Genomic DNA, 27,887 nt, shown 5'->3' with positions numbered 1-27,887 from the left:
TACATAATAAAAAGAGCAGTAACTTTCCAAGCCTAGGAGTAATATTGCCTTCCTTGAATGGAGTTCGTTGGCAGAAAGGTTCATCTTGAATACCAGCTCAAAGTCATTGATGAATACTGTGCTAAGGTGGGGGGCAGGGGGGATCAGTCCTTAGGCTACAGTAGAGGGCTCAGTGGGAAAAAGTGCTGCCTGTAATTGTCTAGGATTATTTTCCACAGTGATAGTCATCCATAAGAGCAAGCTTATGGGTTCTATGTCTTTTATTCTCTGACTGCCAGCCTACAGCAACGGCATAGATGTTCACAAGCCCAGATGTCTGTCTATAATTTACAAACCCAAATCCAAATGTTAAAATACATACATTTTTAGTTAACTATAAAATTTGGAAAATGCAGAAAAATATGATGATGATAAATAACTGTCCTATAATCTATAGATATTAACATTTCAGTGTTCAGTGTTTATCTTTTTTTTCTATTTGTGTATAAACCCATATGTAGTTTTCTAAGTGTATCTTTTGATGTTTGTGTAGAGTCAGTAATAGTCAGTTAGTAATATGAATTTAATTGGCCTGGTTACTTAATATTTATTTCTGTGAAATGGGAAGTAAACCTCTGCCATTAGTTATAAATTATTATTGATATATTTTCATGGTGTACAAATTTAATATTGGTATCTACACAATACTATTATTGGTCAGTTCGTTATAAACAAATTAGGCTCTAAAATTATCCATTGTCCCATTGATACAGTTAGACAATTCCTGTAGAAATGATCTTCAGCTATTTTTCATATTTTAACTCTGGTAGTATATCATTTCCAGAAGGTCTAGCAAAAATTACACTCTGTATACAAACATCTTCAGCTTTTATTTAATCTATTAATGACATTACTTTTTCTCTGTGTATCAGGATTTTTTCTGTGAATTCAGTGAACAGTCACCTTGTGTTCTTTCAAGATCTCTGTTACAAGTAAGTTCTACTTAGTATCAGAATACTTCTTTAAATATCAAATTATATGTGTGTTAACATTGTTTTATTGATTGATGGAACAAAAGGTAGATGCTATTAAAGGATATTCCACAGTTAGTGTTATATTTTTTGATAGAAGTTTGACTTAGAATGTTAGACATTCATCAAGGTCATATCCTGGGACATAAAACAAGCCTTAATAGTTTTAAAACAATTGAAATCATAGAAAATATGCTCTTGACTATTTCAGAATTAAATGTAATCAGTAACAGAAAGATATCTGGAAAATTCTCCAAATATTTGGACATAAACACACACTGAAGAACCCATGGATCAAAGAGGAAGTCTTAAATTAGAATGAAAATGAAAATATAACATATCAGAATCTGTGGGATACAATTAAAGCAGTGCTTAGAGGGAAATTTGTGTTCATTAAACATTCATATGAACATTAAATGTTCAAATGAAAAAAAGCATCTGAAATTAGTAATTTAAGCTTCTACTTTAAAAAAGCAGAAAAAGAAGAGCAAATTAAACTCAAAGCATGCAGAAGGAAGGAAATAAAGATAAAAGCAGAAATCAGTAAAATAGGGAACAGATAAAGAATAGAGAAAATCAGTGTAACCAAAGGCTGGTTCTTTGAAAATATCAATAAAGTTAATGAAGTTCTAACCAGATAGAAAAAGAAAGAGAGAAGATACAGATGAATAGTATCAGGAATGAAAGAGCGAATTTCACTACAGACCCTACACACATTAAAAGGATTATATGGGAATATTATAAGTAGCTCTGTGTCCATAAACTCAAAAACTTAGATGAAATAGACCAAGTCCATGAAGGACTCTACCAAAACTCACTAAAGAAGAAGTAGATAACTTGAAAAATCCTGTCTATTAACGAAATTGAATTCCTAGTTAAAAACTTTCCAACAAAGAACACTCCAGGCCAATTCTGCAGTCTCTTCCAGAAAATAGAATAGGCAAGAACACTTGTCACATGAGGCCAGCATTACCTCAGTACCAAAGCCAAACACAGACATTATAAGCGTAGAAACTATAGATCAATATTCCTTGTGAACATAGGTACAAAAATCTTAAAGTATTTTCAGATTGAACCCAGCAATATATTTAAAAGAAAAAAAAAATCATGACCAAGTGGGTTTTATCCCAGGAATGCAAGGCTGGTTCAACATTTGAAAATCAGTCATTTTAATTCATTATACAATCTAAAGTCTCAATAGATTCAGGAAAAGCATTTGACAAAATTCAGCAACCATTCATGATTAAAAAAAAGAAAACTGTCAGCAAACCTAGGAATAGAAGAGAACTTCCTTAACCTGATAAACGGCATGTACAAAAAACCTACAGCTAACATCATACTTAAAGATGAAGATTAAATCCTTTCTTCCTAAGATTGGGAAGAAAGCAAGGATGTCCACTCTCATTACTCCACTCTTATTCAACATAGTACTAGAAATCTTAGCCAGTGAAAAAAGGCAGGAAAAAGAAGGAAAAGGCATACAGTTGAGAAAGGAAGAAGTATTGTCTATTTACAGAGAACATGATTTTCTGTGTAGAGTGCCAAGAGATCTACAAAGAAGTTCCTAGACCTGATGGGTGAGCTTAACAAGATCATAGGATATGAGGTCAAAAAGCAATTGTATTTCTACATACTTGGCAACGAACAATGGGAAATCAAAATTTTAAAAACAGTACTATTTACGATAGTATCAAAATGTGAAATCTATAAACCTAACACCTGTTTATAGGACCTGTGTGCTGAAAAACTATGAAGTGCTGATGAAAGAAATCAAAGAAGACCTAATAAATGAAGAAATATACCTTGTTCGTGGATTGGAAGAATTGGTACTTTTAAGATGTCACTTCTCCCCAAAATAGATCTACAGATTCAAAGCAGTCTCACTCAAAATCGTAGTAGGAATTTTTATAGATGTCAACAAGCTGATTCTAAAATTTATATGGAAACGCGAAGGAATTAGAACAGCAAAAGCAATTTTGAAAAACAACAAACAGAATTGGGGAACTCACACTACCTGACTTCAAGACAGGTGTAGTATTAGGCAAAATGATGGACACACGGATCATTGGAACCAAGAGGAAAGTCCAGAAAGTTCTGTTCTTTAATTAGCCCTTTATTATATAGTAGTGTATTATATAGTCCTTTATTAATTAACTAATGTGGTCAATTAACTGATCAATATTTAATACGCTCAATTAATTTTTGACAAAGCACAAAGGCAAATCAATGGAGAAAAGGTAGTCTTTTCAACAAATGGTGCAAGAACAGTTGGAGAGGCATATGCAATGCATATGACTCAGAATGCATTATAGACCTAAATATAAAATGTGAGACTATACAACTTTTAGAAGGAAGGATAGGAGAAAATCTTTGTGACTTTGGAGAAGGCAGAGAATTCTTAGTTATGACATCAAAAGTACAATCCATAAAAAAAGTGATAAATTGATAAATTTAAAATTAATTCTGTGGAAGACACTGTTAGGAAAAGGAAAGGAGACAACAGAGTGGGAGAAAGTATTTGCAAATCATGTCTGACAAAGGACTTGTATCTAGAACATATAAAGAATTCTATAAATATAACAAAACAGAAAACTCAGTTTTTTAAATGGGCAAAAAATTTGAACACTTCAATATGGAATGATATTCAACATCATTAGTGTTAGGGAAATGCAAATTAAAACCACAATGAAATGTAACTGTCCACCTTTCAGAATATTTTAAGAAAGAAAGAAAAACTGACAATACCAAGTGGTGGTAGGATGCATTACTGATAGAAGGAAACGTGAAGTGCTACAGCCACTTCAGAAAACAATTTGGCAGATTCTTATAAAAATAAATACACAGATCCCACTCCTGCATGTTTACCTAAGAGAAGTAGAATCTGATGGCCTCTTGGAAACTTGTATGCAGATGTTTATAGCTGTTTGGTTTATGTTCACCCAAAACTGGAAACAATCCAAATGTGTTAGGAATCAAGTAAAGTATAGTGTAGTAAATATTAAAATACACTGAGGTTGTTAAGGGGAGAAAATTAAATGTAAATTATTATTAAATAATGTATTATTTTAAATATAATTTTTTCAAATTTCAGAAAGATTGTATGTATTCTAAAGTGTTCATTAGAAGTAAAGATTATTGACTAGCTTAGTAGTTATAGCCATTTAATATTTCATAATTTTTGAAGCCCTTTCATTATATATTAGCTCATTTGACATATTTGGTCACTTCATATTACTACTCTTGACTTGAGAGATTTTTTTCTACATGTATTTTATTCTCCTGCATCAGAATACACCTTAAATAGGGGTTAATAAATAGTACCTGTTGTGGAGGCAGTGATTTATAAAAATTTTCCAACTTTTAGTTTTTTAATCTCTTTTGTATTCTGTGGTATTTGTAAGAAGTATGCTTACGTCACAGTAATGACAACTATATGTACAGTAGATCAAGATCGTGATAACATTACTAATACATATCATTTGTTTTAAGACCACTTTCCTGGTGGATAACAAAAAGGTCTTTGGAACCCATCTCATGCAAGACATGGTGAAAGATGCACTTCGGTCTTTTGTCAGTCCTCCGGTGCTCTCCCCAAAGTAAGTATCGTAAGACATTTTATAGTGTGTGTGTTTCTTAAATGCCCAGATTCTCTGTGCTCCTTCTTTATAGCCAAGGCATAAAAACTGTTGGAATCAAGTCTCCATGTAAAAAACAAAAAACTCAAATTAGTTGACTTCTGCCACATATTGTTTAGATTTAAATTGAGGTTTTTGTGAGGTTGACATTAGGTCCCGTATGAGAATGAAAAGTTACAAGGAGTTATCAGAAATTCAGTAAGTTGTATTGACCGTTACTATGTCCAAAGCACTGTGTTAGATAGACACTTTGGGAAATAATTATAAAAAACAAGATAAAGTCTCTTCTCAATGATCTGAGTCTAAATAGAAATAGAAAATGCAGATAATTGATCCTTCAATTTGTTCTGGTAGAGTCACTGCCCTGAAAACATGCTGCCATAAGAGACTGGAAAGGATTTTATGCAGAAAGTAACATCGTTTGAGTCTGCATTTTGGAAAATAAGTACAGCTTTTCCAATGGAGATGGAAGAAAGGAGTCGTTATTTCTTAGGAAAGATACTAGCGTGTGAAGACATGGGCGTATGAAATTATATATTTTCAGAACAGTTAGTGGTTCAGCATTCAATTTGTTGAATAAATCATGCCAGATCTCACATAAACCTCTCTGGTAGCTTCCTCTCTTAGATTGAGTTCTCCAGAAGCAAACCCTGAGACAAAGATTCGTGTAAATGTAATTTAGAAAGTGTTCCTAGGAAAAACCAGCAGGGTTGTGGGCAGGTGGGACATGGAAAGGAGAAAGCCATGCGGAGGTGTGCTCCATGGAAAGTTACTCTGGTTTGGTCCTGTCGGGGAGCTCTGGAGTGAGTGTGGGTTATACCTCAGAGTTGTCCTAGTCAGGGACAAGGGAGCTTCACAATTTAACCACGCATCTGTCAGTTAAGGACTGCTCGCGGGAGGATGTAAATTCCCAGGCATCCTCGGTGTTGGTTGCATTTCCCTTTTCATTCACGGTAAAAGCCAAAGTCCTTATAATTGAGCCTACGAAGCCCCATATGCTCTGGTCTAGACTGCCATCCTGGTGCCTCTCTGACCTCATCTCTTACTGCTCTCCTCTCACCTTGGTTCAGCCACAGTGGCCTCTTTGCTATTCCTGGAACATACAGGCTCTCTCTCACCCTATGGCCTTTACACCGGGGTGGGGTGGAGGGCATTTTCCTCAAAAATCCCCAGGGCTGACCCCCTCACCACCTTCAAGTCTGTTCAACGTCACCTCAATGAGGGCTACCATGATCAGTCTATTTAAAAAGTGTAAACCTTCCCCCCACCTCCACTGACCCCCTACCAGCCAGCATGCCATTTCTCTCTCCTGTAACAATTATCTTCTTACATATAGTATAATTTACTTCTTCATTATGTTTATGTCTATGTATACTATATAATCTTCACTGTATTTATTTCCTATTTCTCCCCCCTCTCCCACATTAGGATAGAAACTCCACAAGGTCGGGGCAGGCAGTCTTGGCTCTTTTTTCACTGATGTATTGTAGGTGCTAGAATGGTGTCTGGCACACAATAAATCTTTGTTAAATGAATGAATAAACAAATGAGAGCAGGATGGTTAAAATATAGTTAGAGATAGGGGCTGGTCTGGTGGCATAGTGGTTAAGTTCGCTTGCTCTGCTTTGGCGGTCCAGGGTTTGCAGGTTCGGATCCCAAGCACGGACCTACACACTGCTCGTCAACCCATGCTGTGGTGGCATCCCACATACAAAATAGAGAAAGACTGGCACAGATGTTAGCTCAGGGACAGTCTTCCTCAAGCAGAAAAAGAGGAAGATTGACAATGGATGTTAGCTCAGGGCCAATCTTCCTCACCAAAAAAAAAAGTTTGAGAATGAGACTCCAGAGTCTTGAATGCTTTGGTAGTTTGGTCTTTATTTTATGGTCAGTGAGGAGCTGCTCAAGTTTTGAGGAGGGAGTTGGCATAGTAGAGTGTGTGTTTTTTAATAGGAAGCCAACTGGTAGTGATAACGGAGGCAAGTGTTTAGCTAGGCTGATTCAGTAGTACAGGTGAGAGAGATGAGGAAGGATTAAATGCTGGGAATATAAAATGGAAACATTTCAGTGATAAAATTAATAGGAAGTGACAACTGATTCAATAGGGGAAGGAAAGGGAAAAGAACGTAACTAAGTTGCTTTAAAAAAGAAAAAAAACCCAGGGGCTGGCCTGGTGGCTTAGCGGTTAAGTGCGCGCGCTCCGCTTCAGCGGCTTGGGGTTCACAGGTTCGGTTTCCCGGCACACACCGATGCACAGCTTGTTAAGCCATGCTGTGGCAGCATCCCATATAAAGTAGAGGAAGATGGGCACTGATGTTAGCCCAGGGCCAATCTTCCTCAGCAAAAAGAGGATTGGCAATGGATGTTAACTCAGTGCTGATCCTCCTCACAAAAAACAAAAACAAAAACAAAAAAAACCCAGAAGCTGATTATATAAATAATACGTGGTCACACTTGAAAATTTAAACAATGCAGAAACAATGTGAAAGATAGTAAAAATCCTCTGAAATCTTACCTTTGAGATAACTACATTTTGATGACAATCACCATAGATATCTTTATGTATAAAGATAAGATATATGACTTTATATAAATGGGATCACATTAAACAGGCTGTTTTATGAACGTTTAATTATTTTTTGTGGATTGCTTTTAAATTAAAAAATTTGTTTTTATTTAAAAAATTCTTTATCCTTTTTCCACTCCGAGATGCATCATGACTTTGTGTCTCAAATTACCTGATGTAGATCTAATTAGTTCTTTTTAATGGCTGCCAAATACAGTCATGCGTCACTTAATGACAGGGATACATTCTGAGAAATGGTTGTTAGGCGATCTTGTTGTTGTGCAAACATCATAGAGTGTACTGAAGAGGAACAAAATTTACCACCCCAAAATGTGTCTCTTTAACATGAGAGTTATTTTTGGCTGATTATTTTTTAAGAAACGAAGACTCATAAAGTTTTTCTTGTTACCTCCCCCTTAACTACCTAAAAGAATTCAGATAAAGAAAACTCGTCTCAGGAAATAGCAATCTCCTTAGCATAGCATGAACTAGGTGGTAGAGAGGAACATAGAAAAGCGTGTTTGTTGGGCTCCCCTCTGTGTTCTTCTGTTTCTGTGTGGCCAAACACTTATTTTCCAAACAGTTTGCTGCTTTTCACCTACCTGTGAATTGTCTTCCTTCCCTTTAACGTCCCTGACTCTCTCTACCCCCAGCACTTCTTTTGTCTTTAGCTGAGGATGGTATTTAAGGTGAGGGCTTTGGCCATTTTGGTGAGTCATTCAGGTTTCTTCCATGTATACATGTTATTAAACCTTTGTTTTTTCCCTGTTAATCTGTCTCATGTCAATTTAATTCTTAGACCAGCCAGAAGAACATAGAAGGGTAGAGGAAAATTTCTTCCTCCCCTATGGTACTTAAGCAAACCTAGATGGTAGAGCCTACTACACGCCTAGGCTATATGGTTCTAGTCTTATGGGACCACTGTCATATATGCGGTCTGTCATTGACTGAAATGTCATTATGTGGCACATGACTGTGTTTCATAATATGAGTGTATTCTACAGAGTGGGGTTACTAGATGGAGGGGCATGTCTAGTTTTAATTTTAATAGATATTACCAGATTGCATTCTAAAAGATTGTAACAATTTATATTTCTACTCACAATATACAAGAGTACGCTTTCCCTGCACCCTGACCAGCAGTAGGTGTTATCATTCTTTTTAATTTTTTCCAGTGTGTTGAATGGGGAGTGTTAGCTCATTGTTATTTTAATTTGAGCACTTAATACAATATTTATTGGACATTTAGAATTTTTTATGAATTGCTTATTTATATCCTTTGCCCATTGACTTTTATTAAGTGATTTACTTTTTTTTGAAAACTTTGTAAGAATTTGTAGGGCTGGCCCCGTGGCTTAGAGGTTAAGTGCGTGTGCTCCGCTACTGGCGGCCCAGGTTCGGATCCTGGGTGCGCACTGACGCACCGCTTCTCTGGCCATGCTGAGGCCACGTCCCACATACAGCAACTAGAAGGATGTGCAACTATGACATACAACTATCCCACTGGGGCTTTGGGGAAAAACAAAAAGGAGGAGGATTGGCAATAGATGTTAGCTCAGAACCGATCTTCCTCAGCAAAAAAAGAGGAGGATTAGCGTGGATGTTAGCTCAGGGCTGATCTTCCTCACAAAAAAGAAAGAAAGAAAAAAATAAATAAAATAAGATAACATTTAAAAAAAAAGAATTTGTATATTGTGAGAGATTAATCCTTTATCTGTGATAGGCATTGCAGATATTTTTTCCTTAATCTTTCTTATGCCACATTAAAATTTTTGCTTTCTATATAATAGTTTTTGCTCTTTTTTTCCTGTATAACTTTTAGTTTTCTTGTTTGAGGTAAATAATTTTCTCCAGCCCATAGGTTGTGCCTTTAGTCACCTAAATCTTCTTCCAAAGATTTTTATGGTTTTATTCTGTATGTTTAAGATTTTAATCCTTCTGATTTCTTTTCCTGTAAATGGTATGAAGATAGAAATTCAGCTTGATTTCATTCCAGGTAGATAGCTAGTTGAGTGATCACCACTTATAGCTTCATTTCCCAATGGATTAAAGGGCCATTTTCATTTTACTTAAAAATTCCTTATGTATTGGGATTGATTTCAGTTCCAATGATAATATATGTATTTTTTTCTATTGTTATGGCTTTGTCTTAAGTTTTTTTTTTGTTTGTTTTGTTTAAAGCTTTTTTTTTTTTTTTTAATTTTATTTATTTTTTCCCCCAAAGCCCCAGTAGGTAGTTGTATGTCATAGCTGCACTTCCTTCTAGTTGCTGTATGTGGAACGCTGCCTCAGCATGGCCGGAGAAGCAGTGCGTCGGTGCGCACCTGGGATCCGAACCCAGGCCGCCAGCAGTGGAGCTCGTGCACTTAACTGCTAAGCCACGGGGCCGGCCCTGTCTTAAGTTTTCATATCTGTTAAGACATGTCCTCCTGCGCCATCCTTGTTCAGCATTTTCTTGGCTCTTCTCTAGTTAACCCCTTATCAGATATGTGGTTTGCAAATATTTTCTCCCATTCCATAGGTTGTCTTTTCATTTTATTGATGGTTTCTTTTGCTGAGCAGAAGCTTTTTAGTTTAATGTAGTCTTACTTATTTTCACTTTTATTGCCTTCGCTTTTGTTGTTAAGTCCAAAAAATCATTGCCGACGCCAGTGTCATGGAGCTCACCCCCTGTGTTTTCTTCTAGGAGTTATGCAGTTTCAGGTCTTACATTCAAGTCTTTAATCCATTTTGAATTGATTTTTGTGTGGTGTAAGATACGAGTCCAGTTTCATTCTTTTACATGTGGCTGTCCAGTTTTTCCAGCACCGTTCTTGAAGAGACTGTCCTTTCCCCATTGTATTTTTTTGGCTTCCTTGGTGAAAATTAAATGACCATATATGCGTGAGTTTATATCTGGACTCTCTATTCTGTTCCATTGATATGTGTGTCTGTTTTTATGCCAATACCATATTGTTTTGATTACTATAGTTTTGTAGTATAGTTTGAAATCAGGAAGTGTGACACCTCTAGCTTTGTTCTTCTTTCTCAAGATTGCTTTGGCTATTCGAGGTCTTTTGTGGTTCCCTATAAATTTTAGGATTGTTTTTTCTATTTCTGTGAAAAATGCTATTTGAATTTTGATAAGGGTTGCCTTGAATCTGTAGATGCTTTGGGTAGTATGGACATTTTAAACATATTAATTCTTCCAGTCCATGAGCATGGGGAATATCTTTCCATTTATTTTTGTCATCTTCAGTTTGTTTCATCCATGTCTTATAGTTTTCAGTGTACAGATCCTTCACCTCAGTTAAATTTATTCTTAGGTATTTTATTCTTTTTGATGCTGTTGTAAATAGGATTGTTTTCTTAATTTCTCTTTCTGATAATTCATTGTTAGTATATAGAAACACAACGGATTTTTGTCTGTTGATTTTGTATCCTGCAACTTTACTGAATTTGTTTATTACTTCTCACCATTTTTTGGTGGAATCTTTAGGGTTTTCTCTATATAATATCATGTCGTTACTGAATTTGTTTATTAGTTCTCACAGTTTTTTGGTGGAATCTTTAGGATTTTCTCTATATAATATCATGTTGTCTGCAGATAGACACAATTAAAATTATTTAAAAATTTTTTGATTAAATATGTTTAAGTATATTCAGATGTATAAACTGACAGACACCTGTACCATTATCCATTTTAAGCAACATTTTTATTAATTTCATTTTTATGAAATTATCCATTTTAAGCAACATTTTAGTAATTAATTTCATTTTTATGAATTCCCTTACTGATAAGAGAATTGATAAAATTTTATAAATACTGAATGTATATTAATATGAATTAATAAATTTCGTTAATTCCTTTACTTAATAAATATAATAAATTAGTACCTGCTATTGCCAAGCACCTTTCTGAGTTCTAGAGAAAAGAAGGACACACCTGCTGACAACGAGCTTTTCTTCTAGTGGGAGAGACTAAACAGTAGACAAATACGCAATGTGAGGTCATGATACGTACTATATAGAAAGATAAAGTAAGATAAAGGGATCAATGGTTCTTATAAGGTGTGATAGTTATGGAAGGACTCTTGGAAGAGGTGACACATGTGAGTGAACTGAGGGAGTGAGCCATGCAAAATCAGGGGTTGGAGCTTCCTGGCAGTCAGCAGCAACTGACAGGTCCCAGAGTAGGACTGAGCTTAGGGATCAAGAAGCAACTAATTATAATGAATTAAATTATTAGAGATACACCTAAAGCAGCAGTTGTCAAGGTTTTTTGTCTTAGCACCCCTTTATGTTCTTAAAAGATATTAAGAACCGAAAGAGCTTTTGTTATATGGGTCATATGTATTGTTACCTTCTATTTCTGGAAATTAAAACAATACTTTTAGGGGGCTGGCCCGGTGGCACAGTGGTTAAGTCCGTGTTCCACTTTGGCGGCCCAGGGTTTGCAGGTTTGGATCCCAGCACGCATTAATGCAGCGCTTGTGAAGCCATGCTGTGGCGGCATCCCATATAAAGTAGAGGAAGTTGGGCATGGATGTTAGCCCAGGGCCAGTCTTCCTCAGCAAAAAGAGGAGGATTGGCATCGGATGTTAGCTCAGGGCTAATCTTCCTTACCAAAAGAAAAAAAAAATTTATTAGTTCTTTAAAAAATAACAGTAAACCCGTTACATGTTAGCATAACATTTTTATGGAAAATAACTGTATGTTTTAAAGAAAAATTAGTGAGCAAAGTGGCATGGTTTTACATTTTTGCAAATCTCTTTCATGTCTGTCTTAATAGACAACAGCTGGATTACTTTAACCTGCTTCTGCTTTCAGTCTGTTGTAATATTACATGCCACATAGCCTCTGGAAATGCCCACTGTACACTTGTGAGAGAATGAGTGCAAAAGGCAAATAACATCTTAATATTATTATGAAAATAGTTTTGGCCTTGTGTTCTTCCCTGAAAGCATCTCAAGAACACCCTCCCACCACCACCAGGAGAATTTAGGCCACATTTTAAGAACTACTGACTGCAATTTCACATCCTCCTCCCCCGCCCATCCTTTCTCTTAATATCGTCCTAGAGGTGACCACTACATTGTAGTTTATGTATATCACTCTTACGAATGCTTGTATACTTTACCCAAATATGTGTGTCTATAAACAATCCATCAGTTTATGTTTTTAAACTTCACATAAATATTGTCACACAGTATACATCCTTTTGCAACGTTTTCATTCAACGTTAGGATTTTGAAATTGACCAAGTTGATCCATGCAAACTTATTTTATTCATTAAAATCCACCCTTTGAATACACTGTAGTTTATTTTGCCATTTTTCTACAATTGGACATTTAAATTGTTTCTAATTTATTGCTGTTCAAATCAGTTCTGTAGTGAACATCTTTGAATTATATCTCCTTGTGCACATAGGCTATGTACTTAGGAATAGAATTCATTGCTGATCATAGGGCATGTGCTCTTCAACTTTAATAGTTTTGCCAAATTGCTTTCCAAAATTTGAACCAATTTGTATGCCAGCTAACAGTGTATAAGGATTCCACTTTATCCATAGTCTAGGCTTTGGCATTATCAGACTTTTTAATTTTTGACAGTCTGGTGTATGTGAAATAGTGTCTACATCCTCTTAATTTACATTTTGCCTTTTCTATTTAACAGTCTTCCTTTAACACTTAGATTACACATTGTCACTCTTATTATTATCCATTTAGATTTAACAGCAGTGTATCCTCATTATTTGTGGATTCTGTATTTGCAAATTTGCCTACTCACTAAAATGTACTTGTAACCCTAAATCACTTGCTCCTCTCTTGCCGTCTTCATGGACATGTGCAAAGCCTCAAAAAATGTGAGTTGCCCAACACTGAGATCAAACAAGGCAACTCTCTGCCTTCTTGTTTTTCAGTCCTGTACGCTAAACAACTCTTTCTAGATGCCACGTTTTTGTGGTTTTTGTTGGTGATTTTGTTTAAAATGGCCTCTGCGTGTAGTGATGCAGTGTCTAGTGTTAGCATAAGAAGTGTTCCCTAGCACAGAAAGAGTATGTGTGTTAGGTAAGCTTTGCTTGGGCATGAGTTGAATGCTAATGAATCAACAGTATACATTATATATGGTGTCTGTAAACAGAAATACCCATAAAATGAGGTTATGTATTGATCAGTTGATGAAAATGGTGTGACCAGAGGCTGGCAGGAACCTAACCCTGTATTTTACCTCAGCAGCAGTTTCAGTGTTCTCTCTTCAGTGTCCATGGCAACTTTATGGAAGAGAACTATCACGAATACTGAGAATTGACTGTGTGTATAGCAAAGTTCATTGCATGGTAACCTGTAGATACTATTCCACTGTTTTTAAAGTTCCAGTGTTACAGATAAGAAATCTGATGCTGATCTGATTCTTTTTTTTCCTTTGTAAGTGATTTGACACTTTCTCCTGAAGGATTGTAGAGTTTCTCTTTATTTTAGGAATTTGAGAGTTTTACCAGAATGTTCATGTGTCATTTTCAGCTAGTCCTATGTGGAACTCGGTCATTACAGCCTGAAGTCTTCCAATCAGATCATTTTCCCTATATTATTATTTTTAATTAATTTCCTCACTTTCATCTTTTTTTTTTTTTTTTGAGCTCCTCACATGCTATGTTTTCTTGCTCTCTTCTCCATATTCCTCATGGCATTTATCTTTTTTTTTTTTGTGAGATTAGCACTGTGCTAACATCTGCCAATCCTCCTCTTTTTTTTTTTTTGCTGAGGAAGACTGGCCCTGGGCTAACATCCGTGCCCATCTTCCTCCACTTTATATGGGACGCTGCCACAGCATGGCTTGACAAGCAGCGCATCGGTGCATGCCCAGGATCCGAACGGGCGAACCCTGGGCCGCTGCAGCGGAGTGCCCATACTTAACCGCTTGCGCCACTGGGCCGGCACCAGCATTTATCTTTTTGTTATTTTTGCTGTGTTGTAAGAAAGTTCTTCCTGTTGATCTTCAAGGCTGCTAGTGAGCATTTTTCATCTACTGAATTTTTAAACTTGAAGTTGTAATTTTCAGATCCAGAAAGTCTTTTGTTTTTTTTAGTGCTTTATTTTAGTCACCTCAAGTAATTTTCTCACTTTGGAGTTAAAGTTGTAATGAACCTTCCAGCACTTCTTTTTCACCACCATTTGTTCTAGGTGTTCTGCATTTTTTTTCCTCCTGGCTGCTGCGTGCACTGTCATTTTCTGTTGCATGATCATGGCTCTGTTTATCTTTGAGGCTCTGGTCACATTGCTCAGTTATGGCAAACACTTAGGAGTAGCAAGATGTCAGCTCCTATCAGTGCACCAGGAGGAAGTCTTGGCTTCTTCCCATCTCGTTAGGTGCAAAGGCTACTGTCCTCCTACCTCAAGGATAGGGGGAAAAAAAAATCTTCCCGTCTATTCAGCCCTTGCATTTCCTCCAGGGACAAGTAAGTAGCAGATCCTCCCAGATTGCTTAGGAAGGCATTACTCAAGATGTAATGCTATTAACTGAGATAAGGAACACCACAGGGAAACCAGTTTGTGAGGATAGAAAATGAGGTGCCAGAGGGATGTATCGGTAATGATTTTGGCCAGTGGTTGGGAATGTAGATACATCTTGAAAAAATTGGGATTCTCTATAGCATTTTCTCTGTAATTACTATTATGAGCACAGTCCATGAGGGTATCAGTTATAGGAAAATAAATGACATTGGAGTAAGGTAAGGGAAAAGTGCAACTTTGGAATTTTCCTTCTTGTTAATTTGATCTTAATGGGTCCAACTCTGATGGGCCACATAGAGAACTAAAGGAATTGGAAATATTGCACATTATTGTGTGAAAACATAGTAATAGTGAAATATTTCTTAATCTAATGCTAGCAGTCTTCAACTTAGTAATGTATTTGGTTCCATTTTCTCTTTTTTTCCACCTTCCCTGTGTGTTGGTAGCACCTACAGTAATCACTGCTGCTTTTTCTAGGCCAAATAGTTTGATTTTAATAACGTGAATATTTTCTTACAGATGCTGCCTATATAATAATCACCAGGCTAAGGACTGTATTGACTCCTTTGTTACTCACTGTGTTCGGGTAAGGACTACAGTTTGGATCATTGTGATGGATACTTTAAAAATTGCAGGGTGTAATTCCTTCAGTAGCATTTATTTCTGCTATTTTTTCATCTAACATATCTTAGACTCAAGTGGAGAGCTTCATAACCTATAGTCTCCTGGCAGGTTGTTAGACACTGAGGCACCTTTTGATGCCCTCTTACTCTAGCCTTCAGGGACCACATAAACAGGCTAAGTTATGAGCCCCATCTGGGAAAACAGCAGCTGTCACGTGTTTTGTAAATGGACACGAAAACTTGACCTATTTTTGACCTCATAAACAAAGAATGCATGTAACAGCTCCAGGGAATAACTTTGTACTACCTTAATGAACAGGATTGTAGTAAAATTAAAATTATTGATTTAGATGAGATCACAAACTTTTTTCAAAACACAAGTAATTAGGAAAAAATACTAACCTTATAGTGGATTAAATTAATTATAAATCGTTCTTAATTATAAGCTCTTTATAGACAGCTCTTTGGGCTCTAATTCCAGTTACTAAATATATATTTAGGAGGCAGTATGGTGTGTTGAAAGGAAAATCAATAAAAGACTATTTTTATCACTAGCATTTTATCATTACCGGGCAGATAACTTTACTTTTCTGTAATCTTCCCAATCTTTAAAAAGTGAAATGTTAATACCACCTTTATACCTCTTACAGGCTAGTTATTCATCAAATGAGATAATATCTGTCAAAGTATAGAAATGTAAAACAGTATTATCCCTAAAGAATCTTAAAATTCATACTTCTTAAATCACACCATCCTACCATTCATGTCTATTGTCTGATTAGTGAAATGTTATCATATTTTCTATGAGAATACTGTATAAATAGAGTAGGAATAGAAGAACCTCAGTCAGCGTTTATAGGTATTAGCCATTACTCAAGCCTTATAATTATTAGGCATTCTGGTATGTTTAAAGCAGAACAGAAATGTCAGCCATAAACATTGGCTTTTGGCTTGAAATAAGCAGAAAAGAAACTGCCCTTTTGAAATTGTGGGAAGATATCTAAAGATTGAAGGATGATGTTTTTGCCATATGGAAACCAGTTTCATAATCAGCCACTTTCCTCTAGCTATTGATAAATTCTGGTGTTGAGTTTCTTGAAAAGAAATACCTATGTAAAAGAGTATATGTAGACATGATTCTTATATGCACAGCAGTTTTTTTCCCCTTAAACCAGATTTTGAAAACTTGGAATGTTAATTTTCTTTAGTATCAGGGTATTTCATGTTGACGGTTAACAAATTGTATGTGTATTGCAGCCATTCTGTAGTCTTATTCAGATCCATGGACATAACAGGGCTCGACAGAGAGACAAGCTTGGTCATATTCTTGAAGAATTTGCTACCTTGCAAGATGAGGTAAGAGCCAACAAGTTGCCCTCCCTTATAAAATTAAGCAATTCGTGTAACTTGACCAGATTTGTAAAACCAGTTCTTTGGAACCGTATTGTGACTATTTCATTTTTCAGTGTGGTGAATTGCCTTTTTACTTAAAATGTAACAATTACATATACCAAAGAAAGGGTTTATAAAAAGAAACAGAACAATAATCCAACCTGAGGAATATCTTAAATTATTTCTTTGATAACCAGGATAAATTATAAAATATATGTAGAACCATAGTTTTATAGCAGGTTCACATTATAATAAAAATATAGTAATCTTAAAGTAGTTTGTGAGCAGCAGCAGTATTGATAATATAACTAAAGACCTGAAGTCAATTATTTGTGTTTTCAGCCTATAAAATGGATGTCTTTTTAGATTAGGTAGTGTTCAGGTAAATGTTATCCATTGTGAAATGAGAAGTTTGAATGTAAACCTAACCAAAAATGTGTGTAAAAGTATGAATTCTGTAGGTGATGAGATTTATATTTTCTGCTTTTATGCTGTTTTTAGCTGTTTACTTTTTTATAATTCTCATTACCTTATAAAGAAAGTTAATGTTATGACATTTTATTGTGATAGGCAGAGAAGGTTGATGCAGCTCTTCACACTATGCTGTTGAAACAGGAACCCCAAAGGCAACATTTGGCCTGTTTAGGTACCTGGGTCCTTTACCATAACCTTCGCATTATGATACAGTATCTTCTAAGTGGCTTTGAATTGGAACTCTACAGCATGCACGAGTACTATTACATATATTGGTAAGAGAACAATTTGAGTGAAAATTGGTGGCGGGTGGGGTAGATAGGATCTGAGAGAGCATCTGTAGAGTATGATTTCAGGGTACTTTTTCGTTTAGTGTATTTTAACTTTAGTTGTGGGACAATTGAAAAATATCTATTGAAAATTAGAGTGAGATCATCTTGAACATCTTTAAGTGACATGACACTGTACAAATATATTTTTTCCAGCCATTTGAATATTTGTTTAAAAATTACCAATAAAAGTGGCTCCAAAGTAAATGGATTACTTGAAGAGCTTTTATCTGTTTCTAGGGAGAAAAATTAACACACATTTTGCCCTGAATTCTGTGACACTAGGCACTAGCTGTGGAATGTACTTAACTGAATTAAGGTTCAAAATTTGAACCAGATCTTTCTTCTGAGAAGAAATCATGGCTAAGATTATCATTGGGAGCTTATCTGTTGTAAACTATCGCCCTGAGGATTTGTCTCAGGAGTTTTGAAGGAGTTGATAAGAGATGATCCTTAGCAGAGTACTTTTTCACTTTCACTTGGAGATGAGATAAACCTAGTTAAGGGGATGCTTGAGAATATTTTAGGCATGGAAAAGCTGTCACAGATAGAAAATAAACTAAGAAAATTAGAGCTAATGAATTCAGTTATCTTGAATCTTTTTCTTAGTCTGGCAAAGCATGGTGGTATATAAGTAGTAATGACCATTATTGCCCATCACAAACAACTAAGTTTTGTATATCATATTAGATCTTAATATATTTCATTTTTTTAACTCATATTTAAATAATTGAACTTAGTAATTAAGATAGTGTATATTCCCTAGAGTCACTGCTATGAAGGAAGGAAAGTAATTCTCTTCCACGCTGTAGACATGGTTTTGTTATCATGGCTGCAGTTAACAGATAACTCTTGGCTATGAAAATTGTATTTGAGCATCAACTATAATAATATGAGAATAATAATATTTGATATATTCTCCAACATTTATATAGATAACAAATCACTCTTAGCAACGGTGTTGTTATAGCTACTTGGGATACATTTTATTATTATATTATGTTATTATAACAGACATTCCTACTCAAACCAGGCATTTTATAGGGGAACATGCTCAAGTTCTTTTCTTTTGTGGTGTGAGGCCGCTAATTGGAAGCTTTTGTGCTCTTGATTTCTCAAAATACAATTTTTATATGCTTTTTGGCGCAAAGAATTGGCAAATAATGATATTCAGGTAAATGATCCATTAGAAATTTAGAAATTAGAATTAGAAAAGACTGCTGCATACCTGAGCAGAGTAATTTCTTTTCTTGTTAGTGAAAGAGATTTTAGTTCCATTTATAAGTACCCTAGTGATCTACTTTCATGCTAGTTTTAACTGCTTTTTAGTTTCAAAATTACTGATTGGGCTCCTACATTTTCACAAGATAATTGTTGTTGTTCATGAATATGATCCCTAAAGCATGTGGACCCTTTTAAAATCAACAGTAGAGAACAATGATTCTTAACTTTAGCATACATCATAATCACTTGGAAAGCGTATTAATATACAACTTGCTAGGCTCTGTCCCTCGAGTTCCTGGTTTAGTAGCTCTAGGGGAGGACCTAGTCGTTTGCATTTCTAACTCAGTTCCCTGGTGATACTGTTGCTGGTCCAGGGATCACAATTGAGAACCACTTGTATAGAATATCAGCACTCTGACTTTCCTTAGGTATAATTGTGTTTTGATTTTGATAAAGCACTTAAAAGCTCATTGAGATATCTGATATTTGAGAGGAAAGACCTGAGTCCTGCCAGCTATCCCCTTTACTTATCTGTCCTTGGGTTAGATAGTCAGAAGGAAGAAGGAAGCATTAGTTCCCTATAGAAATCCTCTCATTGAGTTTGGATTACAGACCCTCAGATTTTGTAGTGTGATAGGGAAAAGAAATTCATTTGTATTCCATAAAAGGATACTATAATAAATATTTTTCTTAAATTCATTGTCGGGAATTATTTTCTCTTTATAGGAAATTATATGCTTTTTTAAATCAAATAAAAATATATTTCCCAGTTTGCCTTTGCTGCCAGGAAGCATAGTGCTCAGTTTAGCTTTAAAATATAGTACCTAAGTCATTCCAGGTGTATCTTTTCATTAGTTTTTGTTTTGTTTTGCTGTAAAATGTTCTTCTTTGTATGTGTTTTAATGTTGTAACCTGCCTTACAACTTTTTGGAAAATTTTGGAAATAGGCATTATACACTCAAACTTGATCATAATAAAATTTCTTATAAATCTTTGATTTTCACCTATTGTACTAGTGGTCCTTAATTTTATTTATTATGGATTATATCATAAAGTATATATATTCATATCCTAGATTTGAACTGCTTTTCTTAGGAGAATGTAGTGTTGTTTAGTTTAAAATTCTGAAAAATTAGTATCCAGTGGAATAATCTGTTTCACATTTCGTTTATTGAATAAACACAAGTATTTACAAGCCTGCATGTTGTTAATTTTTTAGAATCATTTTGTATAATGCATATATTTTAAAATTTTTTCTGTATGTATTTACTTTCTTTTGCCATTAATAGGAAAATAAAATATTTACTTAAGAGGTTTTAGGTGAAGTGTGTCCTGATATAGTAAAAACAATTTAAGGGGCATTCATTTGATTTACACACATATATATATATAAAAATATAATTATCAAGAAATCTTTTGAAAAGTTGTAAAATGCGTATCAGTGTAGGAAATAAAACAGAAATTTTCAATATTGTATGGCAACAAGAAATGGAAAGTTAATCATTTGTAATGCTCATTTCTTGTAAGATCTACTCTATTAACTATCTAATTAGATAATCTTATTTTAAAAAATAAAATTCTAAAACATTATAAAAAATATGTCTTTATTAGTACCAATACATGTGCTGATCAGGCCATCTCATTTAGACATCTACCATTAACCAGCATTTTGTTTCCTTTAAGGTATCTCTCTGAATTCCTTTATGCATGGTTGATGTCGACATTAAGTCGTGCCGATGGCTCTCAAATGGCAGAGGAAAGGATAATGGAAGAACAGCAGAAAGGCCGTAGCAGTAAAAAAACAAAGAAAAAGAAGAAAGGTGTTGTGGATTATCTTTAAACTTAAGCAATAAATAACACTGTAGTGCACCTTAATTTCTACAAATAAGTAGATGGAGAGCTACCTGTGCATTGTAATGGATGAATTAGTCATATTTTAATTATCCCCCATCTTCTCTTTAGAAAGTATAAGGTAGAAACTGAATCTCAATATTAGTGATATGAGCCTTTTTGGTTCCTTTTCTTGCTTTTCTTTTTTTCTTCTTTGCTATTCCATGTGTCAGAGGACCTTAGGACAAGAAGTAGCTACATGGAGCAAGATAGGTTAAGGAACAAGACAGCAGGAGACCTTTGATCTTCTTTTGACTGAAGGCTGACAGCTCAGGAGGGAAGTAGATCTGGAGTTGTGCTTATAGTCTGCACAGAAAGATGCTCACAGAGCACCTTGGCACACCACCCAAGGACCATGAGGAGAAAGAAATGTTTCCAAGGGACTGCCCTATTAATCCCTCATGGAAGAGTACAGATATGCTATTGTTATAAAATATTACTTTGTATTTCCGTAGGATCTCAAAAGTTTGGGTGGGTCATTAAATGACTGTTTGGGTTTCCTATATAAGAGGTTGTCGCTGTATGGCGAATTCAGAAGTTAAAATACTTAATACTAAAATTTTATGGTATTAGCTATTTTGGAAAATAATTATTGTTTATCTTTTCATTTATATTTTATTATTTGTAGATTTTGGCCTTAAAATTTAGCCTGTAGGAACAAACTATTTGAAATTTTAATTTAGTAAACAAGGTGAAAGACTCTTTTAAATTGGATTTTCTCCTGCAATAATTCAAGAGGAGGGGAAAAGAGTATGAGTGATTTTCTTCCTAATTACAGTTCGTCCATTGAGCCGAGAGATCACAATGAGCCAGGCATATCAGAACATGTGTGCTGGAATGTTTAAAGTAAGTTGTTGAAAATGAAGTTCTGTTTTTTAGCTGCATTACCATTATATATATATATATTTTTTTTTTTTTTTAATTTTATTTCTTTATTTTTCCCCCAAAGCCCCAGTAGATAGCTGTATGTCATAGTTGCACATCCTTCTAGTTGCTGTATGTGGGACGCGGCCTCAGCATGGCCGGAGAAGCAGTGTGTCGGTGCACGCCCGAGATCCCAACCCGGGCTGCCAGCAGCGGAGCATGCGCACTTAACTGCTAAGCCACGGGGCCGGCCCATATAGTACTAACTCTTAAGTTGTACATGGCAATTCAAGAAATGACTTTAGGTAGCCTACATTAAAATACATAAAACAGAACATGGACTTCTGTTTGAAAAACAGTGCCTATTTCTTATAAAAATTATATGCTACTTGTTTCTTCAGAAGCTTTTACTTGAAGGTTTCAAGGCTATTGTAAAAGCATGAGGCATGGAAGAATAATGTGCATGTAGTATAATTTCCCTGGGAAATTAAATTTAAATTCACCAAATTACCATAGTAATATGGTAAACACTAGAACTTGAAATTTTTTTGTATAAATGATGGCATATAACATAAAAATGGATACTAAAGCCAGTTTTCCTATTTCTAATTTCTGAGCTTTGTATTAGCTATGTGTAGATTGCTGATTGCTTTCTATTCTGTATTAATGAGAATGTTCACTTTTTCATATTGACATATCTTTTTTCTCATTCTCTTTTTCCTGTAGACCATGGTAGCATTTGACATGGATGGCAAAGTACGAAAACCCAAGTTTGAGCTTGATAGTGAACAAGTTCGATATGAGCACAGATTTGCTCCATTCAACAGTGTAATGACACCACCGCCAGTGCACTATCTACAGTTCAAGGTGAACCTGCTCTTGAAAGTCATTGTAAAATAGTTAGTCTTAGACCTTCTGAGAGATGTGCTGTTTGTACCTAGCCATTTTGTTAAAATAGACAGTCAAATCAAACTCACTGGACCAGAGGGACAAGGTGATAAAATGGCAATTTTAAATAATGTGAAAATTATTTGGCTTTTTTGGGATGCATTCATCACATTATCAGTTATTTAAGTATCAGAATAATATGAGGTAGCATATGAAGGTTGAGAATTGAATATTACATAGGAAAAAATGGGACATAATGCTGATTGTTTGCTTCAGTGTCTATATGTGGATGGATAGTCAGTGTAGAATTCTTTAATTAAAAAGGTAGAGTTTTTTCATGTTAAACATGTTTTGAATAATAGTATTTCCGAACCCTTTTTAGGAAATGTCTGACCTCAATAAATACAGCCCTCCTCCTCAGTCTCCTGAACTGTATGTGGCAGCTAGTAAGCACTTTCAGCAGGCAAAAATGATACTGGAAAATATCCCAAACCCAGACCATGAGGTAAGACCGCAGTCACAGTATTTCTAGAGGAAAAACTTGGCAGGAAGTACATATCTTACTATTGGATAATAGTTTCATTATAAAAATGAACTAAAATGAAATGAAAATAATATTAATAAATGCAGCCTGTCATGTTTCTGCCAAAGATTTCAAATGGCTTTGTTAACTTAACTTTGTCAGACTTAAAATTATTTGATGAAAGAGGTGACATAAATACTTCCTTTGTGTAAATTCGGAAATCAATGCAAAGAGGAATTAAGACTTAGAACCATAAAGTGAGTAGGAAGAACAGAAATAAGATCTAGTTTGGGCCACAGTTTGGAAATGTTAGCATTTAAATTTTTTTATTTTAACCTATAGTTTACTAGATTAAAATATAATTATATAAATCTTAAATCTGAAAAAAAGACTGGTCAGTTACTGCAGGAAGTAAAAACCACCTTATTCCACTTAAGACTATTGTCTTTTGAAGACTTTATTTTGAGATATCATTCTGCATAGCTTAGAACTTGCAAAATATTGTTTCAGGCTTTTGTTATTTTCATAATTTGCTATATACCTGATTATATTGAAATGCATTTATTTTGTAAATGAGAGTTACCTGTAACAGACCTTTTTGGGGAGTATCTCTTGGTACAACCTCCATGGAAGAGTAGTTGAGCAATATTTGTCAAAAATCACAAATGCTTAGGCCCAGCAACTCTGCCTCTTAGGATTTATCTTACATGTGCACATGTGGAAGTGAGGAAAGTGATGAATATACAAGAGTATTCATTGCAGCAGGATTTCTAATAGCAAAAAATGAAGAAACTTTAGTATCCATCAACAGGGGACTGTTGAATTACGATACTACATACAATGGAATACTATCAAGCCTTAAAAAGGACAAGGAAGTTCTTTATGTACTGTAATGGAATGTTCTTCAAGATATAAGAGGTATAAAAAGCTAGATAAACGGTGTGTATAGTCTGCTGCCATTTCAATCAAAGGAGGTGAGTATTATAACGTCTCTGGAAAGATATATAAGAATTAACAACAGTGTTTGCTTCTTGGGAGGGGAGCTGAGTGCCTTGGGGAACAGGAATAGGAGATAGACTATCTTTTTACCATTATGATCATGTAACAAGTGAAAATAAAAGAACAGAAGTGTAAAAATTAGAGAAAGATATCTGTAATAAATGGCATATTTCTTTTAGTGGACTTCATTCATTTATTCAACAAATATTTGTTGAGTGCCTACTATGCCCCCAGCACTGTGGTAGGTTCTAGCAGTGGGGAAAAAAAATCCGGGCCCTCCTGGGGGCGGGGGAGGGTGATGTATTGCAGACAGTAAGTAAGTAAATAAATAATACGGTAGTAGAGAATCATAAGTACTATGAAGAAAAATCAAGCTAGGAATGGGGATAGCAAATGCTACAGGAGGTAGACAGGTGGAAGCGATTAGGCATTTTTAAATAAAGTGGGCTTTGAGCAAATCCTGGAAGAGAGTGAAGAAGTGGGGGCTGGCCCGGTGGCGCAAGCAGTTAAGTGCGCACATTCCACTGTGGTGGCCTGGGGTTCGCCAGTTGGTATCCTGGGCGCGCACCGACGCACTGCTTGTCAAGCCATGCTGTGGTGGCGTCCCATATAAAGTGGAGGAAGATGGGCATGGATGTTAGCCCAGGGCCAGTCTTCCTCAGCAAAAAGAGGAGGATTGGCAGATGTTAGCTCAGGGCCGATCTTCCTCACAAAAAAAAAAAAAAGAGTGAAGAAGCAAGTCATGTGGCCATCCCAGGATGGAGAAAGATCCACATGTGTGAAGGCGCCAAGGCAGGGGTGTGTGTGGAGTATTTGAAGAACAACTAAGGACTGACTGGTGGGCTGGCATGGTGTGAACAAGAGGGTGAGCATCTTGGAGGGTTTTGAGTAGAGGAATGACCAGATCTCATTTAGGTTCTACAGGATCTTTCTGGCCACTGTTCTGTTTTCATACTGTGCTGGGGCCAAGGGTGGAAGCCGGGGGGCCAGTTAGTAGCCGTAGCAGTAACCAAGTGAGAGATGGAGGCGAGCAGAAGTGCTTGCGCTCTCCATGTGTTTTAAGGTCAAGCCAACAGGATTGATTGATGGATTGGATGTGGGGTGAGAGAAAAGAGGAGTCAAGGATGACTTCTGGGTTTTTGGCCTGAGCACCTGAATGGATTGAGTCATGTGGGGAACACTGCAGGTGGGGAGGTCAAGAGCTCAGTTTTGGACGTGCCTATTGGATGCCAAAATAGAGCTGTCATCTAAGCAGGTGGATGGGTGATCTGGAGCTGAGGAGGAGCAGGTCGTGAACTTGGACGTGCGTTTCTAGAGAGAGGTCAGTAAGAAGGCAGTGCGAACTTGCAGGTTGCCCATTACTCCTTCTTAAAAGAAATGCAGTATTCCATTCCATTGTTTTTCATGTGTTCAAGTGAAGCCTTTTAGACAAGTGGTAGTCAGAAATAATAACACACGTTTAAAGGACACTTACTACCTGCCACTTACTACCTACCTCCAAGTTAACAAGCATTAACTTGTTTAATCCTCACAGCAAATCTTTGTGGGATAGGTAAAATTATTATCCCCATTTTTACAGATGAAGAAACTGAGGAACAGAGAGGTTAGAGAACTTCCAGAAGTTTCATAGCTAGTGAGTGGCAAAGCTGGAACTTGAGAACAGACAGCCTAACTCCAGAGTCCATGCCCCGAACTCTCTACTGTGCTGCTTTTACAGGACTTTGCAGCCTCGTGTTCCTTTGTTTTAATGAAAGCAAGATACGTTAGCCCTTTCAGGTTTTCAGAGTTGGCTGAAGTAGAGTTCTGTGTTACTAAAAGAAGTATGATGTTTGTTCACGTTTTTATTTTTAAATTGCCTTTATTTAATAAAATATCAACACTTATGCAAAGTTCTTATTAGTATCTATAATATAGAGACGTTTTGACTGAATTTTATGTTTTAATAGCTTACTGTTGCTCTCATTGTTTAGGTCAATAGAATTTTAAAGGTTGCCAAACCCAACTTTGTGGTTATGAAGTTATTGGCAGGAGGACACAAAAAGGAATCTAAGGTAAGTATATTGTGGGGAAAATAAACGGTCTTAAATTGTTATAAAACTTCTTATTTTCCCCAATAAAATACATAAATATTATTACAAAAGAAGTTAAAACACTCATAAAAATCATCCTAAAAGAGGTTCTGTTGCAGAAAATGAATTAACTAGAGCTTGCCATTTTGCCTTGAAACTTACAGATTTTGTTGATTTAAAATTTCTAAAGTCTACCCTTCCATTCTCCTCCCTCCCCCTGTGTAAATTATTGAATAACTTCGGGTAAAAAAGAAAATGTGTACAAATTTATGGGAGAGGTATTTAAAAAGTCATCTGTCTTTAGAAAAGTGAATGCTTCAATGACTAAAGACTTTTTTTTAATGGTTCAGGAGATGGAAGATTCTGTAAGCTCCCTTGGTAATGTTGGTATATCATCAGTGCTATATCAACATTCAGTCCAGAAGTTCTGCATTGTGTAAGAGGCCAACTGATGAGGCATTTTTGGTGGCATTTGCCCATTATACATACCTCTCTTTGTTTACTCCCATTGCTTTTCTGTTACCTATCTTCCTTATCTCCTGCTCTGCTTTACCAGTGCCTTTCATTTCATTGCTCGGTACTATCAGTGACCCTGGAACCAACAAATCTCCTGAATTTAAGTCCATTTTCCTTTGTTAACTATTCTCTGAAGATAGAAAACAGCTAGTCAGCATGTTTTCCTAATGGCCTTCATAAACTCAGAGATAAGCTGATCATTTGTTTTCCCTCCAGCTTAGTTCCTAACTTAACTTTTTTGTCATTAAACCAATTGCTTTTTTGCTGCCTTATCTCCAAAAACTCGAGAAACTCTGAAATTAAAATAGGCTTTTGTTCACTATCTGAATATTTTTAGATACATTAATTGACTTTCTGGTTTTTTTTTTTTTTTACAGATTCCTCCCGAATTTGATTTCTCTGCTCACAGATATTTTCCTGTTGTGAAACTTGTGTGAGAGAGACTGAAAAAGTGACCGTAAAGGAGGAGAATCTACTTTCAGTCTACTCTTAGAGGATCCATCCATCAGTCTTACCACATAACATGAAGTGAAATGGATTTCTTGGATAACAACCCATTATAAGGAATACTTTTAATTTGACAGCCTTATATGACGTGAATGAAAACTGCTGTTTTAAAGTGGTTTATTATGTTCCATGGGTGAAACTGGTCTTATTGAATGCATTGATGAACGTTATATGGTTTTATTACAGATTTAATCATAAATCATTTTTTATGAATGATTGAGTGAAAATAGTGTTTGTAAAGGTTAATAAATTTCTTGACAAAAAAATGCATACTGGTGATGAAAAACAATAGCACTTTCTTGATACATGTTAAGAACTGAAGGTGTTTACTCTTACCATTTGAGTAGTTCAAACACGAATTATCCTTATTAAACATTTGTATGGGGACTGGCCGGGTGGTGTAGTGGTTAAGTTCACGTGCTCTGCTTCGCAGCCTGGGGTTCACTGGTTCGGATCCTGGGCGTGGACCTACATACTGCTCATCAAGCCATGCTGTGGCGGCATCCCACATCCAAAATAGAGGAAGATTGGTGACAGATGATGTTAGCTTGGTGGTGATCTTCCTCAAGCAAAAAGAGGAAGATTGGCAACAGATGTTAGCTCAGGGCCAATCTTCCTCACCAAAAAAAAAAAAAAAAAACCCACTTGTATGGGATTTTGGCAAAATACAATTAGAGATTTTTTGGGAGACCTCTAAACTATATAGGGAGACTAAATTACACGAGGATTGTGATTTTATGTGTTATGATATCTTAAATTATATACCTTTAAGAGTGTAGATGTTTTAAAAAACATCCTTTGTTACTTTTGGCACTTTTAAAAGATTACACATCATGTTTGCTAGTGACATTATTCAAAAGGTAAGAATGTGTAGATTGTTAATT

The 27,887-nt window shown here is 35.7% G+C and overlaps 1 protein-coding gene across 4 annotated transcripts in view; it reads left to right on the top strand.

Moving 5' to 3' along the window:
* The window catches only part of NAA35 (N-alpha-acetyltransferase 35, NatC auxiliary subunit), a 93,617-nt gene extending 66,344 nt beyond the window's left edge, over positions 1–27,273 (top strand). For all 4 annotated transcript variants that reach the window (XM_058565507.1, XM_058565506.1, XM_058565505.1 and 1 more), the window contains exons 13-23: positions 912–971; positions 4,500–4,606; positions 15,225–15,291; positions 16,586–16,684; positions 17,291–17,469; positions 20,431–20,567; positions 21,416–21,483; positions 22,228–22,368; positions 22,772–22,894; positions 25,882–25,962; positions 26,874–27,273. In XM_058565507.1, coding sequence (XP_058421490.1) covers positions 912–971; positions 4,500–4,606; positions 15,225–15,291; positions 16,586–16,684; positions 17,291–17,469; positions 20,431–20,567; positions 21,416–21,483; positions 22,228–22,368; positions 22,772–22,894; positions 25,882–25,962; positions 26,874–26,933 — 1,122 coding nt within the window. In that variant the 3' untranslated portion in view covers positions 26,934–27,273. The remainder of the gene's footprint in view (positions 1–911; positions 972–4,499; positions 4,607–15,224; positions 15,292–16,585; positions 16,685–17,290; positions 17,470–20,430; positions 20,568–21,415; positions 21,484–22,227; positions 22,369–22,771; positions 22,895–25,881; positions 25,963–26,873) is intronic.
* The last annotated feature ends 614 nt before the right edge of the window (positions 27,274–27,887 follow it).

Source organism: Diceros bicornis, chromosome 22 (genome assembly GCF_020826845.1).
Source record: "Diceros bicornis minor isolate mBicDic1 chromosome 22, mDicBic1.mat.cur, whole genome shotgun sequence".
NCBI classification, from domain to species: Eukaryota; Metazoa; Chordata; class Mammalia; order Perissodactyla; family Rhinocerotidae; genus Diceros; species Diceros bicornis.
Note: the sequence above shows the minus strand (reverse complement) of the source record. Positions and strands in the feature narration are given on the sequence as shown.